This window comes from Macrobrachium nipponense, chromosome 11 (genome assembly GCF_015104395.2).
Source record: "Macrobrachium nipponense isolate FS-2020 chromosome 11, ASM1510439v2, whole genome shotgun sequence".
Classification (NCBI taxonomy): Eukaryota; Metazoa; Arthropoda; class Malacostraca; order Decapoda; family Palaemonidae; genus Macrobrachium; species Macrobrachium nipponense.
In genome coordinates this window covers 87,555,903-87,573,679 of record NC_061087.1, presented here as the reverse complement: position 1 = coordinate 87,573,679, position 17,777 = coordinate 87,555,903, and the positions used below count along the sequence as shown (strand labels likewise).

The 17,777-nt window shown below is 39.4% G+C and overlaps 1 protein-coding gene across 11 annotated transcripts in view; it reads right to left on the bottom strand.

The window, feature by feature from the left end:
* Positions 1–17,777, bottom strand: part of LOC135206918 (POU domain, class 6, transcription factor 2-like) — a 978,430-nt gene that overhangs the window by 132,624 nt on the left and 828,029 nt on the right. For all 11 annotated transcript variants that reach the window (XM_064238468.1, XM_064238416.1, XM_064238439.1 and 8 more), the window contains 2 exons: positions 3,128–3,869; positions 2,223–2,447 (listed from right to left, as the gene is read on the bottom strand). In XM_064238468.1, the coding sequence (XP_064094538.1) occupies positions 2,223–2,447; positions 3,128–3,869 (967 nt within the window). The remainder of the gene's footprint in view (positions 1–2,222; positions 2,448–3,127; positions 3,870–17,777) is intronic.

Below are 17,777 nucleotides of genomic sequence, written 5' to 3'. Positions count from 1 at the left end.
CATAAGTCACTAAAGTAGGATAGTAATGGAGGGAGGGACCGCTCCGAAGATAAAGCGGATAATTATACACACGCACGCACAAACACACACATAAAACGAGGTTAAAACAGGAACCCGAAAGTCACACAGACACCTAGAAGATTATCCGCTGCATAATCATAGCTTTACCACAAACCATAAAGTTCCTCTCTGATGCTGAGTGATTTATATTACCTACTATTCAACCAGCAGCGTCCGGCTCCAAGATCTCTCTCTCTCTCTCTCTCTCTCTCTCTCTCTCTCTCTCTCTCTCTCTCTCTCTCTCTCTCTCTAGAATATAATTTCTCTCCCGCTCTATCGCCCGAATATTAGAAATTCCCCTCCCTCCCAACATTCTCTCTCTCTCTCTCTCTCTCTCTCTCTCTCTCTCTCTCTCTTCTCTCCGGAATATAATTAATATCTCTGCATTTGAAAGTTCATTCACTTTTAATGATCATAAGTGCTTGATGAGCAAGTCTAAAAGGAGAGGTAGGAGAAAACATATATCGTCTTTATCGCGAAAATAAAAATAAAAAAAATAAAAAATAAAAAATAAACTACTATACAAATAAAGAAAACAATCAGTGAGGGGCGTGTGAAGGTAAACAATACCTGTACCAGTTAAGCACTTTGCAATGATTTCTGTTCCAAGGCGGGAGGGGTGAGGAGGGGAGGTTAGTGGGGGAGGAGGAGGAGGAGGGGGAGGGTGAGGAAGAGCAGGGGGGAAGGGGTAGGCAATAATACTGGATTGGGTGAAAAGGAACAGTTTGCGAAGTGAAAAGTCCATCATTAAATTTGGAGGTTTAAAATCATGATTACTCTTCGGTAAAAAAAAAAAGTGGCAAAATGTTTTTAATCGTTGTGATGCTTTTGGGATCAATCAGTGGCCTTTTTCAAACGCCGCCAGTGACAATCAACTCGGGCCAAGGAGTGAAAAGAGTACGCTAAGCTGACTGACTAATATTAACCAATTACAGGATATCGCCAATAATCAGTTGTCAACACCGGCTAATAACACGGCAGCAATGCCGGTAATCATCTAAGCGGAATTAATCAGTTACATAATTATCACTCGAGCTAATATTAATTATACGGATGATTAATCACAGCATCCCCAAATAATGAATAATGCGGACGATACTTAATTCCCACCTCCCCCACCCCGCCCCCCGCAAAAACATACTTTTCATAACAGTCGGTAAAGTCATCGTGGTGGAGGAAAAGTTTTTGGTCTCTAGCGTGAGAAATATTGCAGCTTATAGTAATACTTTCTCTTTCCTTCTAATCCTAATCCCAAGCTTTGGATTTCTCTTCCTATTTTTGTGTTCCTTGACTTTAAAATTTTCTTCCTTTAAGAGGAAGATCTATTGGTTTCTTATGTATTGTTTCCTAATTTGTTTTTTAACCTAAAACTAATTTTTTTCGAGTTTGGTCTAAACACGGACACTGGTCTACTCGTTCGACTTACTTTTTCATAAGAAAATAACTTTCTTGTCCATATGGTAATACATTTTCCTACCACTCATTATGATCAGTTATTATTACGAATACTTGAGAGAGAGAGAGAGAGAGAGAGAGAGAGAGAGAGAGAGAGAGAGAGAGAGAGAGAGAGAGAGAGAGAGCAAACTGCCCGATAAAAGTTCCCAGGAGAGTACATAATTCATATAATGAGAGTAACAGCTCATTAAAAAAAATAAGTCGCAAGTTTTCATATTAGGAGTTTTCAATTAAGAGTATTCGTCAATGAATATATTTTTCGTGAATCTTCGTTATTCTCGCTCCCCATGATGACAGAAAACGACACTGATTTTATTTATCAATTTTATTTATCAATCTTCACCATATTTGGCGCGGCTATCTAATTTGAAAATTAGAAAAAGTTTTTCATTACAACATCGACGAAGGCAACGACAATTACTAGATAAAATTCGGCGATAATAATGACTCCACTTTATTGTAAACTCTTGTACTATACTAAAATCCCCAAGCAACTAGGTTAAACTAGGTTAAAAGTCAAGTCACAAAAGGTCAAACCGAGGTCTCCCAAACTTTTACAAGGCATTGCCTGATTTCATCCTCCTAAATAAGTTCAAAGACCGTCTTACGGGTCTGTCTAATCGTACCCCGCAGATAAAAGCGAGTCAATGCCGACCGGAAAAGTACATTTACTCCAGAAGAAACGGAAGGTATCAGTCAAAACTTACCTGAACTAACGGGTGATTGTATTTCTTCATGTTCAGGAATTGGAGAAGGAGCATAGTGACTGGCCAGTCCTAGAGTCAGGCGGCCAATGGACGAGGGCAGTGTTGTCACGTGACTGGTCATATGGTTTGGATTCTGGGTGCTGATTGGAGGACTCTTCCTCGGAAACACCCCATTGGCTGCTGAGAACGGAGACTGCGCGGGATGCCCGCTGTGCTCGTTAAACCCTGCGAAAGCGCAAGACGACGTCTCAGTCTACACATTATTTCATGCTGGGTTTCAGGCTAAATCAATTCGTACTCTGTTCCTAAATGTAACAATTCCTGATCTTTTCATAAATGTAACAGTTATCAAACCATCAATTACGAAACACTAGGAAAGGGAAAAAAACGGTGTTCCTGAGACAAGCCTCCAAAAATCTTTCCAAAATCCCCAGGAACGACTTTTAAAGCAGTGCCAATAAAAGAACGGCACAGTTATTTGGGGAACTGTTCTGACGGGGGTTTAAGACCCTGGCTAGCTTATGCATAAGACCTAATGCGTCAATAGCAAGCAAAGTAAAATGTTTGATCTTCCGCAAGACCACCATGAACACCTTGTTGACTTTTCCTTTACTTTGTTGAATACTTTTGTTGTCACATGAGACAAAACAGGACTCGAGTAAGCGAGTATGAAGTAACATCCCCCCCACCCCCCTTGGCAGCCTATGCTTGTTTTGTGATGATGTATATATGTTAATAATGACAAATAAAACTGTTAATTTTCTGCCCGATAGTTGATATAGATATTGCTTTATAATTGAAACAGTAATCATTGCTGTATTCAGTCATCGATGCATTTAATTAACGATTGGTTTAATGAGCATACTCTTAAATGACCCTATAAAGCCAGGTAATTAATAACTTACCTGGGGTGTTGGTAGGGGTGTTGTCAGGAGTGCTGTAGCTATGCTGCTGCTGCTGCTGTTGCTGCTGTTGTTGTTGCTGTTGCTGTGGCTGCTGTTGCGACTGCTGCTGCTGCTGTTGTTGCTGCTGCTGCTGCTGCTGTTGCTGCTGTGGTTGGGGCGGCGGCGGCTGTTGCTGCTGCTGTGGCGGCGGTGGAGGGGCCTGTTGCTGCTGCTGTGGTTGTTGCTGTTGTGGCTGCTGCTGTTGTTGCTGTTGTTGCTGCTGCTGTTGTTGTTGTTGCTGTTGCTGTTGCTGTTGCTGCTGCTGCTGCTGCTGCTGCTGCTGTTGCGCCAGAGGACAGGTGTGAGGGGCGGGCGTCGGGGTGTGATGCCCGGCGCTGCAGGGGGCGTGACTGACATTACAAGGGGTGTGAGTGGCGTTACAAGTCACCCCAGCGTTGTGACAGCCCATATGACCCCCGCAACTTGTGACGGTGTGGGCGGAGTGGGCTGGGGGCGTCGGGGCCTCCCCGTGGGGGCTAGACATACCTCCGCAGCTGCCCCCGCCTCCACCTCCACCATTCACGGTGGTGGTGGAGGGTGGAGTGTTGGTGGTGCTGGTGTTGTTGACGATGTTTGAAGTGGCCGCCAGACCAGAGGCGACGCTGGTGATGCTGTTGACGGCCATCAGCAGGTGCTCCGGCACCTGCGACAGGGGCGGCGACTGGGGCTGTGGGGAAGAGCCGAAGGACGCCGGAGGGGGCTCCTGTGGGGGCAAGAAAGAAGGAACGTTACTATTTTAGATCTCAGAAAAATGTCTTTAATTTAATTGGAAATACACATATCTATCTATTTATCTAACTAACTTTGAATTCACACACACACGCACACGCTCACACATATATATACATCATACATACACACACACACATACACACACACACACATATATATATGTGTATATATATATATATATAATTTAAAGGAGATGACAAATTTTACCACATTGATTTAAAAACGAAAGAGTTTCGTACAACTCACAAAGTTTTATAATTTTTCTAAAGTTCCTCAATAAATCACGCCGGTAGATGTTTCTGAACTAATTTATATTGGCAATAAGTACGTTATAAAAATGGAGAACAAACTGTAAAAGTATCATGTGAATATAATTAGATCCCTAGGGAAAATAATTCAATTGCAGAAACAACCATATTGAGGACGCTTAAATGCCATCTTGAACGACCCCGTTCAAGGTCTATAATGTTTAGGACATAAACAAATCATTTTTGGAATGTTTGTTTACAAAATCATAGGACCCCCTCAAATTTCAAGACTTTAGGAAACACATGTACTTACTCTTCCCCTTACCCTTTTCACTTAAGTTGCTGACGAGACTTTATTACCAAAAATACTTTTAATAAATAAAAGAAAAACGCTGGCACCTGCCAAAATCATGTATGTATATATTCATATTAATATTTGTCATATATACCGTGACATTTTCTATATTCACAAACATTAAGTGAATTTGATATCAAACGACATTTGCACCTTAATGCTTATAACATACATCTATATACATATATATATATATATATATATATATATATATATATATATATATATATATATATGTATAATATGTAATTTACCCATAAAGGATGATCATAAACAAACCATCGTGAAACACATATCATCATCCGGGGCTGAACTCAATCAAAGCTCGTAGCGACAGTTCCATCAACAAGGCACACCTTTACACACCCCCCCAACCCTTCCCACCCCAATAACCCCCACCGACCACCGACCCCCGTACCCAACATCCTAGGTATACCCCTCCCCTTCCCCAGCGACCCCTCCCGAAAATGCAACAACTGACAAAAACTGGCTGATGGGATGATGAACAGCGACTAAACAACAAACAACGGCCATAACTTTACAGCTAAATAGGATTCCGGCGTGTAATGGTCTGAAACAATTTCGATAAAAAAAACAAAAAAGGCGCTTTTTTTATCATTTTCTCATTAACATAGATTGCCCGGATTATGCGTCCGTATTTATCCCTGATTAACTTTCATAAACGCTGCTGACATACACTTTTCAGCTTTGTCTTTTGCCCAGCTCATTTCATCTTTGTTGACGAATTAATGATGCTATTTTCAGTTTCAGTTTTGCATGCTGTATGCAAGCTGCACATTCACATTATATATATTATAATATATATATATATATATATATATATATATTATTATATATAAATTATATATATAATATATATATATAAAATAGGTATTTATATATATATATATATATATATATACAAAATTTGTATACCTGTATATATATATATATATATATATATATCTAATAAAAGGAGCCATAAAAACACCAAAATATAGAGAAAAAAAGTACTATATTTCAGAGACTGCGGTCTCCCCTCTTCCAGGTAGATGAATGAGAAAAGTTTACAGAAAAGGTGGTATTTATACCAAGAGGTCCATCCACAAACAAGCCAATTTAAGTCACCCCCGCTGATAATCTTCCTTTAATCTTCTTAAGGGTTGGTTGAATGAAGAGGTTGTCGATCGTGTCCGAAATCCATGCTCCTTTTGAGATGTTCATTACCTGCCTCCTTTTCTTTTTATTAAGGGCCGATTCCATCATTTGACTCTTGTACGGCAGTTGCTGCTATAAATTACACGTGAACAAATTCCAGTTTATTCTATGGTTATGTTCATTTATATGGTTGAAAATAGCAGAGTTCTGTTGTCGATACCTAACTGACCGTTTGTGTTGTATTAATCTCTGGGAAGGGATTTACCTGCTAAATCGATGTAAGATTGGTCACAGTCCTGGCATGGGATTTCGTATACCCCAGAGTCCTTTGGAGATGCCTTTTGTTGGACGTTAATCAGGGATTTGGCTAAGGTGTTTGGGTAAGTAAATACAAAAGGGTTTCGATTTTCCGAAGGGATTGGTTATTCTCTTAATCGTGTCCAGGTGGGGAATTATTATTTTATTGTTGGGTGTATCTCTGGTCTTGTCTTTAGGGGGTCGGTAGAAAATTACGTTTGCTTGTGAATTGCTTTTCTCAATTATATGGTCAGGATATTTTGTTAAAGACGAAAGTTGCTTGCGAATTAGTTCAAATTCTTTTTCCAGGAATTCTGGGGAACAAATTCGTAAGGCTCTTAAGAACAAGTTACTAGCTACACCTATCTTGATAGTACTGTCGTGATAGCTAAAGTAGTGAATGTATGAAAGTGAGAACGTTGGTTTTCTGTATATGGTGAATTTGTATTCTGTCGTATCTCTGATTATTAAAACTCAAGAAAAGGAATTTTGTTGTCTGTTTCCCATTCAACTTTAAATTTGATGCTGGCACTAATGTGTTTTAATTTCGCGAGGAATTCATTAAAATTGTCCCACCTATTATCCCAAAATGTTAGGATATCATCCACGTATCTCATCCACAGCATGTTTTTGGGTTTTATTGCATTTATTACTGTAGTTTCAAAGTATTCCATGTACAGATTGGCTAGAACAGGACTTAAAGGACTACCCATACTACACCCGAATTTTTGCTTGTAGAATGATTCCCCGAATGAAAATACGTTATTAGATGCACATAATTCAACTAGCTTTATTATTTTGTCAAGCGCCAAAGGGAAATGATCTGAATAGGGGGATAATTTTACCCTTAAAAACTGAAGAACGTCCTGTACTGGTACTTTAGTGAACAGGGAATCTACGTCAAGGCTTAAAAGTTTTATGTTGTGAAGTGGTATATGTGCTTCTCTGAATTTGTGACAAAAATCTTCCGAATGTTTAATGTGACTGGGAGAAAAGGTGTAGCTAGCTGAACTGTTCTTAAGAGCCTTACGAATTTGTTCCCCAGAATTCCTGGAAAAAGAATTTGAACTAATTCGCAAGCAACTTTCGTCTTTAAATATCCTGACCATATAATTGAGAAAGCAATTCACAAAAGCAAACGTAATTTTTCTACCGACCCCCTAAAGACAAGACCAGAGATACACCCAACAATAAAATAATAATTCCCCACCTGGACACGATTAAGAGAATAACCAATCCCTTCGGAAAATCGAACCCTTTTGTATTTACTTACCCAAACACCTTAGCCAAATCCCTGATTAACGTCCAACAAAAGGCATCTCCAAAGGACTCTGGGGTATACGAAATCCCATGCCAGGACTGTGACCAATCTTACATCGGATTTACAGGTAAATCCCTTCCCCAGAGATTAATACAACACAAACGGTCAGTTAGGTATGGACAACAGAACTCTGCTATTTTCAACCATATAAATGAACATAACCATAGAATAAACTGGAATTTTTGTCACGTGTAATTTATAGCAGCAACTGCCGGTACAAGAGTCAAATGATGGAATCGGCCTTAATAAAAGAGAGGCAGGTAATGAACATCTCAAAAGGAGCATGGATTTCGGACACGATCGACAACCTCTTCATTCAACCAACCCTTAAGAAGATTAAAGGAAGATTATCAGCGGGGGTGACTTAAATTGGCTTGTTTGTGGATGGACCTCTTGGTATAAATACCACCTTTTCTGTAAACTTTTCTCATTCAGCTACCTGAAGAGGGAGACAGCAGTCTCTGAAATATAGTACTTTTTTCCTCTATATTTTGGTGTTTTTATGGGCTCCTTTTATTAGATGGAATTCTGTTGTTACAGAACATTGTTACCACCAGTCATATATATATATATATATATATATATATATATATATATACACACATGATGTTTATGTGTGACATATATAAACATACATACATAAATAACACGCATACACACATATATAATATATATAAACACACACATACGAGAGAGAGAGAGAGAGAGAGAGAGAGAGAGAGAGAGATGTGAAATTAGTTTGTAAAACAGCCACAATTCAAGAAGGATAAATGTTCCAATTAAGGCGATTCGGGCTGGATTAATTATGATGGGGTTATCATACAGATATTAGTGCATGATATCTGTGATTTATTGCAGCAGTTATTGTTTTCCTTTACGATTATGATTAGCATTATTATCGGGACCAAAATAAAATATTCTTCGCATATAATAAAAAATTATGAATTTTTCTCATTCACGCCAAGTTGTAATAATTTTTTTTCCTTGGGGGTGGGGGGTTGGGTGGGGGGAGAAGGATGGTTTGGTCGTAATTACCGATGTCCTCTCATGCTAATTCCAGCTTTATGTTAGCCCTCCTTTAAGTCGAAATTTCAAATGGACGTTATTATTTCGGGCACTCGTCTCTGCATTATGGAGGATTTTGCACCAGTATTACGACGAGGGCTGACAGCATTACACGATCTGATGTATTGCAATATTGCTAATAAATCTGTTGCATAAGCCATATGTAACTTTGAGCAAACTGAACTGCAAAATGTGTTTGGATATCAGCTAGTAAAAGCATGCACTTGCAAAGGGATGGCTCCTAATACATCAATACAACGGTCAACGCCACATTCACACTTTCACTAATGAATCGTGGGTGATGTTGCTTTGCAAAAAGCTTTTAAAGCGCTTATTATTTAAGACAGTACACACACATATACTACATATATATATATATATATATATATATATATATATATATATATATATATATATATATATTTGGTTGGTTACTTATATTCCGCTAAAAAAGACCTCGTAAGTCGTTAACCTTACGGTTCTAAAAAAAACATCTTTTAGAATGAGACTATTAGCTCCATGCTCCCCTCCTATCCTCTTGCAGCGACCCTACACAGTCGATCTTCTACTGGATACACCATTCTCTATGTTTTATTATGTGCGCGTTAATTCTTATATGGGACTTAACCCTTCCATCTCATTTTGTATTCTTCCTTAAGTGCAAAGTACCGCAGCAGTCGTTTCCACATCTACCTTGACACCTCCAATACCGAATATCACAATAGAAAGGAAGAAAAAAAACAGAGATTAAAGAAAAAAGTCAAATGAACAAAACACGATAAAAATGGAGGTCGGTTACGTACATCCCAGGCACCTGCCAGTTTACCTGTTGATTGCTATCACACCTTCCAATCTTTGCGCCGGTATGTCCGTCTATCTTCCTACATATATTTACTTCTCAGAGAGAGAGAGAGAGAGAGAGAGAGAGAGAGAGAGAGAGAGAATGGTAGCAGCGGTCTTCATCTCCTGGGACTTCACCAAGTACCTCATTTGACTACGGCTAGCAAACCCGTCGCCCTCCTCCCCTTCCCCCTCAACCCTTTGCTTCTCCTTTAACCCCCACCCCCCCAAATGAAGTATCACCATAAGGGTCATTTCTCAGCATAATAAGCAGCAAAAATGAGCTTTAAAATGCGCCATCAAAGCTGCACTCTCATTCTTATGATTATTAAGCGGTGGGGTTTTTGTGGCCGGGTCCCGTGGCCATTGTGTTTATGGAAATGCTCACACAAAACTGATGAACGGGCTACCTGGAAAATTATTATTGCAATGTTGCTCTCTCTCTCTCTCTCTCTCTCTCTCTCTCACAAACATCCTTCCTCTCTCTCCTTCCATCCTTCTTCATACCTTACCACTGCCTTCACACCAACACCCATAATCACCCCCAAACCCCTCTCCAACCCCCCCCCCTTCCCCGCCCCCCCCCCCCCCCCCCCCCCCACAACCCCATGTGAGCCCCTTCCTCTCTCAAAAACACACTGATTAACATTTACACTCGTCGCCCTCATCGTTACTTTCCCCATTCCCCTTCTTCCCCCCCCTCCCCCTGAAACCCTCAACATCCCCCCCCCCCCTTAAAAATTCCCTTTTGGCTTTACGCAGCATATTCTTCTTCACAGGCTCCCAAGTGGCGGGCCTTCCCTACTTTCGCGGCGTCGTTTTCCGACGCCAGCTATAGAATGAAATCAATCAATAAATCCTTACCCCCTTTCATCATATTCTATTTATCCGGTTTATTTCTGACCGTGCATTGTTCTATCAACTGTTATTCATTACAATGAAAAGCACATGCCTTCCTGAACCAGCAAATAATCATATATATATATATATATATATATATATATATATATATATATATATATAATTTTTTTAAACACACACAGATTATACGGTGTGTGTATATGAAACTCGTTCTCGTGAATATTTCCTATAAATGCATGTGTTATATATATATATATATATATATATATATTATATATATATATATACACGTATATACACGCATTTATTTGTGTATGTAGAACCATGTTATGATAACTTGCAGGATTAGGAAGCACAGGTGCAACGAAAGAATTCGCTCTGTAAGAGCAAAGGAAACATAAGGTCGAGACTACAAGCATTTACAATCTTGTTAACAAAAATTCTAAATCTTCAGCTCACAGCAAACCGTCATGCTTTCTTGAAATACACAACGAAAAAAGTTTTTATATTACATGCAACATTATAAAATAAAAATGAAAACGAATCATGTTCTCTGCTATACAATTCTTCCTTTTAAAGGAAAAAAAAAAAAAAAAAACTTCTGCTCTGTATAACACCCTTCTCAACTGCTGACTGATCAGATTATTCGGTGTTGCCGTTACAGGGGGCAAATGATTTACTATAGGGAGCGTAAGCATAATATCATTACGAATGATAATTCCTTTTTGTTACACTTGCATTGAGAGCTAACGTAAAGGGCTAACAGCTGCAATACTGCTTTTGTTACGAGTGCTGCCCTTAACGGTATCTTACAAATTCATTATAAGTTTTCTCCTTATGCTAAATAAGCCGAACAGACTAGATTAGGCCTAATCTGACGCCTCAAAATTAAAGGATAATGTAAAACACAAGTCTACGGCAAATAATTCCCACGTTTCATTATTTCATCATTTAATTAGTCAATTGGGTATACGGACGAATCGCATCCATTCGATAATTTGGATGTTTGGCGTGTAGAGGTGCAAAACAATAAATCAGAGGAAAAATTAAGAGAGACGAACAAAATAAAAAGAAAAACTCTATGGTAAAACATTACTTTTTTATACTTGTAACTTCGGAGAGATGTTTCAATGCACAGACTGAAGATACATGCAAATTCAAATGCGACTTTAAATTTCATAATTGGTCAAGATAACAAACGAAACTTAAAGGCATCTAAATACTTAAAAATAAAATTATGGCGCTCATCATCGAGAACATGTCCAAATGATCCTGTTTACCTAGCAATATCCAAAGCACAATAGCCTTTAGAATCGTAACAGACCTTGGAAATGGTATAAGCAGAATTGGACGTTAAGATGACCTGTTAAACTAACATTAAATCAGGTTGAAAATATAAAAATCATAAATATCATTCAATTCCCGTGAACTTTCGAAAGAGCTATCAGGACCACAAATTCTACTTACGAAGAATGTCCAACCATACGGAAGACAAAACGGCGCTGGAAGAGCAGGGAAATACCAAACCACCTCCTCCTCCTCCTCCTCCTCCTCCTCCTCCTCGCTCCTCCTCCTCCTCTCCTCCTCCTCCTCCTCTCTCTCTCTCTTCTCTCTCTCTCTCTCTCTCTCTCTCTTCTCTCTCTCTCTCTCAAACTTTTCCTGGCGTCGCACATTGTTGATGCAGAGACGTCTGATCAGCTTTCAAATAAATTTCTCTCTCTCTCTCTCTCTCTCTCTCTCTCTCTCTCTCTCTCTCTCTCTCTCTCTCTCCTTCCTCGCAGCCGACCGCCGCTACTATTATCAATGGTATTGGGCAAAATGACTCTGAATAATCTTTGGGAGCGGAAGATAATAGCCGTATGCAGAAGAAAACAAAAAAGTCCGTTAAAGCTGAAAGAAAAGAGAAGAATATTCCAGGACTCGCGCGCAAGAAAAACAGGACCTCAAAATTTCGGATTTGGCGAATTCGGCAGATTGAAGCTCATATCCCTAAGCAGAGGCTGAAGTGAAGCGAATAGCAGAGAGAGAGAGAGAGAGAGAGAGAGAGAGAGAGAGAGAGAGAGAGAGAGAGAGAGAGAGAGAATTTGTTTGAAAGTTAAACAGACATTTGTGCAAAAACAAATTACGATGGCAGGATAAAGCAGCAAAGTAGAAGTGTGTGTGTGTGTGTGTGTGTGTGTGTGTGTGTGTGAGTGAGAGAGAGAGAGAGAGAGAGAGAGAGAGAGAGAGAGAGAGAGAGAGAGAGAGAGAATTCGTTTGAAAGCTGAACATATATTAACCAACAAAATACGACGCCAGGATGAAATCGGAGATTAGAAGAGAGAGAGAGAGAGAGAGAGAGAGAGAGAGAGAGAGAGAGAGAGAGAGAGAGAGAGTCGTGCGTTGTTTGTAGGTGCAGTGGTGTGACCATCCTTTGCGTCGGGGAAGCTGGAGTGTTGGTATAATTAGTGGGCTTGTTGGACCGGGCCAGGGGTAAAGGCATTAACATATTTCCCCTCATTCTCTTATTTTCCCCTCATCCTCTCAAACCCTTATATTCTCTCTCTCTCTCTCTCTCTCTCTCTCTTCTCTCTCTCTCTCTCTCTCTGGGAAATTATTCTAATTTATATGCATTTTCCAACACATCATTTCATATTTCCTAATTAGAAGCGAATAATCTCTGATTTTGTTCAGTCAAGTTTTGCTTCAAATTAAAATAAACATCGACGTACGTACAGACAAAGAATGACAATTTAATCCTGGTTTCGGAAGCTCTGTGTCTAAACAATTCAGAATTTTAAGGATTGAAGATGTTATAAACAAATTTTTTTTAAATGTATAATTAATGAAAAAGTCTCTTCAATACAGAAAATGTCGTAAAAAGTACATTTTAGTATTTTTTCGAAATTAAACTTATATTTTCAAATAAGCATCAAGCCTTAAACATTTATTTGTAAATAGGCAATTTTTTTCACCTTAAAAATTCCTTTCCTTGCAATATGCCATATCCATTACAGAATAGATCTCTGGCCCCCCCCCCCTGAATTTTCCATACTCCCCTAAAATACCACGACACTAAATGATTCCCAATTCGCACTTCAGCTGCATTCCCGAATTCCAGTTAATCAGATGCTTTCTAGATTTCCCCCCAAAATGCGTCTAAATACGACCTGGATTATTCTAAAATACGGACCCGTATTTCACCGAATTCATAAATTAAAGCTCTCGCCATTCAGGTCAAGACCCATTAGTACGTGATTTCCCGGTTCCCTTTGGAAAATGCCAAATGATTATTTCATGATGGAAAAAAAGCACCAGCTCATTTCCCCGCTCTGTGGACTCATTTCTATTTCGGGGGGACGGCGACAACGACGACGACGACACATTCATTTCCTTCTTCGGGAGACACTCCGCTGTCGGCAACGCTTTCGAAGCCAGTTCTCCCGTCGCGTCGGTCGGCAACGTCTTTTCGGAAGCCCCCCCGACCCCCAATCCCAAACTCCCCCCGCGAAACCTGACGTCACTCACTCAAACTCTAAAATCCGCCCTCCACTCCACAGCCCCCACCCCGTCCCCAATATCCTCCTCCTCCTACTGCTGCTGCTCAAGGTTTGTTCTGGCCCTCCTCTTTGGCCCTTGTCCTCACGATCAACCCCTTTTCCCCCCTTCCCCCCCCTTCCCCCTTCCCCTTCCCCCCTCCATCAAACCTCCTCCCCCCACCAAACCACCCACCCACCCCTGACTTCACTCCAGCAAAATATGTAAATTCCGGGATTTGTTTGGCCACTTCACTTGAGAGAAAATGATTTCAGACCCTCCCTAGTTCCGATTAAATGCATATTATTTTTATTTCGCCGTGTGAAGCAAATTTGCATACCAAAAGAGATACTTGTCCCTCTTAGTTAGTTAAAGAAAGAATGAATTAAGTCTTTTTCCCCCCACCGAATAGATTTATGAATGTGTAAGGAGACGGGAAGGGAGCCCGGCTAGTCAAAACATTTTCCTCCCGAAACGGAAAAAGGCCGAGGCAGTTTTTCGCCGGAGTTTGATTTTTTACGATGATCCTCAAGAATACTTTTGAGATGTTTGGGTGAAATTATTCAACATTTCACAGACTGCAACTTCCAAGTTTAGCCTGTAATATGCAATATTAAGAAAAAAACCCACCACCCCTCCCTCCCTGCCCACCCCCCCTCCTCCTCCTCCTCCTCCTCCTCCTTCCTCTTCCTATCTTAGAAAGGAAGGGGAGGGGGGAGGGGATAGAAAGAATGGAAGAGGCGTTTTAAGATCTCACTAAATATATATGTGTATCTCTCTCTTCATCTTTCCTATTTTTTTTGTTTGTTTTTGTTTTTGAGGAGTATATTTTTTTTTTGCGGGTTTCTAATGTCAATCAAAGAGCTATTATTCTCTTACGAAGACCGGCTAGGAAGGGAAGAAGCGACGAAGAAACGAAGGAAGGAGAATTTTTCGGAATTCGAAGATGGCACAAATTGAAAGATAAAGACGGAAATGGGTATCTTGTTTACTGTAGTGGCTATTAATTCTGCTTTCCATACACGCCCACTCCACACACACACACACACACACACACACACACACACACACACATATATATATATATATATACATATACATATATATATATACATATATATACACACATACATACATACATACATACATACATACATACATACATACATACACATACATACATATTCGATAGACCCCCGTTACAAGGTGCGTAATGACTGCATCAAAAGTAATCTATGGCATACGAATGGGAATAAAAAGTGTGAAAAATGGTAAAAATGTGGGGGCAAAAAATAACAGATTAATCAGTAAATGACGGACAACAAAATACGACAGACACAAAGCTGATAATTATCTGTCTGTCCAAAAGTAACCAAATAAATCGAGTTTTTTCAAACCGTGTGAAATAGTTTATTCTATTATTTTGTCATTTTTGTGATGCCAATGGCTAAATCACACTACTGTATCACCAAAACCGACACAACAATTACTTTTAATATTCTGTGTAGTTGGGGATTTTTGAGTCGAAAGATTGTCGACCATTGTTAGGCGAAAACACAAAATACATCTGATGATTGCCAATACGCGTTTTTAGAATCCTTTTGTTTTTCTTTTATTTTTCGTTTTGTGGGGTAGCAGGGAGGTTTGAGGGCAGGGATTGGGGGAAGGGGGTGGGAGGGTGGGTGGTGGAGCCCCGATTGGTGAACCAATGCTCCTCTCTCTCTCTCTCTCTCTCTCTCTCTCAAAATCTCTCCTAAAATGCTCTAGGTATTATAAGCCGCAGAACGATTTTCGATTATTAGCGGGAAATTTTTGGCGCCAAAAGAGTTCGAATTTATCTCGGGCAGTAAACATCCTCTGATCGTGCAGAACCACTGGCATTTAAATCTTATTTACGTCTCATTCCCTTAAACTTTCTATTAAAAAAAAAGTATAGAAAACATTAGGTTTTAATCTTCTTTTATAACTTCATGCATCAAGTCTTCGTTAAAGATTAAAAACTTGACAATTAGCTTTTGATCACCATTGACATCTAACAGCAGTATGCCTGTATATGTGACAGTAAACAAAACATTAGCTTTGAGCCTCCATTTATAATTAATGTTAGTACAAAATCATTATTTACAAACATATACCTTCAAGTTTGGTCCACATCACACTGCAGTAACATTCAATAACGACAATCTATATACATACATACATACATACATACATACATACATACATACATACATACACACACACACACATATATATATATATATATATATATATATATATATATATATATATATATAATATAAACATGTTAGTTTTTCGTCCTTATTCATACCCATCAATTGAACGCACCAATTGATAAGAACGTCCAGAGACAGCAAATCTCCGTCAAAAGTTCCATTCCTGGATCTCCCAAAACCCACGAGAAACACCTTTTGTAAGATTTTTGTTACAATCAACGAACAGCACATTTTTTAAAATCCTTTTTGTGCGTAACCAAACAGGACAGAACAGAAAGAGTAAACATAAACATCTCTTCAGAGGCAATGACAACATACTTCGTTTCCACCTACAAAATCTTAATGATGAATATGTTAAATCTTACTCGTTAATATACCAAGAGAATATTATACATATTAACAACGAAAAGATCGTGGCCTCACATGTACTATTTAGCATACCAATTAAGAATGAGTTCACCGTTCCATTCATTAACCCAAATCCAAGTGTTAGGAAAATTTAAGGGGAAATCAATTGTTGGGAAAATTTAAGGGAAAATCGATTAGGTTATTTTGTCATTCCAACTTGTATACATTTAAAGCAACTTGTGAAACGGATAAATATACTCATTTCGATATAGCGCCATGTCAAGTGATGCCCTAAATCTAGTCAATGTATGCATATATGAAATATGCGCACGCGCGTGCACGCATACAATACACACACACACACACACACACACACACACATATATATATATATATATATATATATATATATACATACATACATACATACATATATATATATATATATATATATATATATATATATATATATATATATATATATATATACATGTGTGTGTGGGTGCGTTCTTAAAACCTTGGGAAATACGGTATACCATTTTTAACTTCAGCAACCCTTCATATTTTTCTAAGACGAGAGAGAGAGAGAGAGAGAGAGCAAATATGTCATTTGCTAATGCAAAATGAAACTAAAGCGATAAAAACATCAGCGAAAGACATTAATAAAAAGTGATAGAATTAAGAAGTGCTTTCTTAAGCTTACACTCCCAAGTATGGCAAAAACATCCTTAAACTATGCTCACATTTTCGCATAATCTATATCTTTTATGACATAATCCCGCGATAAGCAGCATCAACGATGCAGTTTAATATCGTCCGAACAAGAAAATAACTAACATTTTTAAGGTAGCGCGAAGATTACAAGAAAAAAGTTGAAAAAAAAAAAGCAATGCGGTAGCGTCGGTAGCGCTTCGCTAAAGAGGAGCCTGGGATACCCACCTTCGGCTGCTACTGTTCCTCCTCCTCCTCCTCGACCGCCGCTACTTGCTACTTTCCCTCACGGCGAGGTGTCAGAAATTCCTCCTCCGTTCGGAGATGCTACTTCCAGAAGGAGATACGACCGCATCAACTGGGTCTTTATCTCCTCCCGCATCGCCACAAGAACGAGGCAGAACGCAGATTGAAATGGAAGTCGATTTATCAATTATTTCCATCGAATCTCGCTCTTCCCTATAAGGAGGTCCAGAAGGCGTCCACGCACACCAGATTAAACTTTGGCGGCGGTAACGGCAGCAGCAGCAGCGTCTAAGAGATTTTTTTTTCTTTATCTCTCTGTGTTCTCCTTCTTTGTTATCCATCTCTCACTCTTTCTCTCATTGAGGTGGCGATGCAGTGGCGGAGGAGGAGGAGGAGGAGGCGGCGGTTTGAGGTACCGAGCCCCAGATCTTATAGAGGGGTTGAGATTAGCATGTAATTTGCGCACATAAAACAAGTCATTAATGCTAAACCAGAGGCAGCACCTTGACCACAACGCACAACATCGTTCTGTGCTTAGCGGCCGAGATTCAGAATGCTTCGAATCCCCTCGCGCCCAGAAAAGAACTCCCCGGGACACATATATATTTCGGGGGTCCCGATCGGGAGGGTCTGATACATTCAAAAGGCGAAATCCTAATCAAGTATGTGTGTCTTA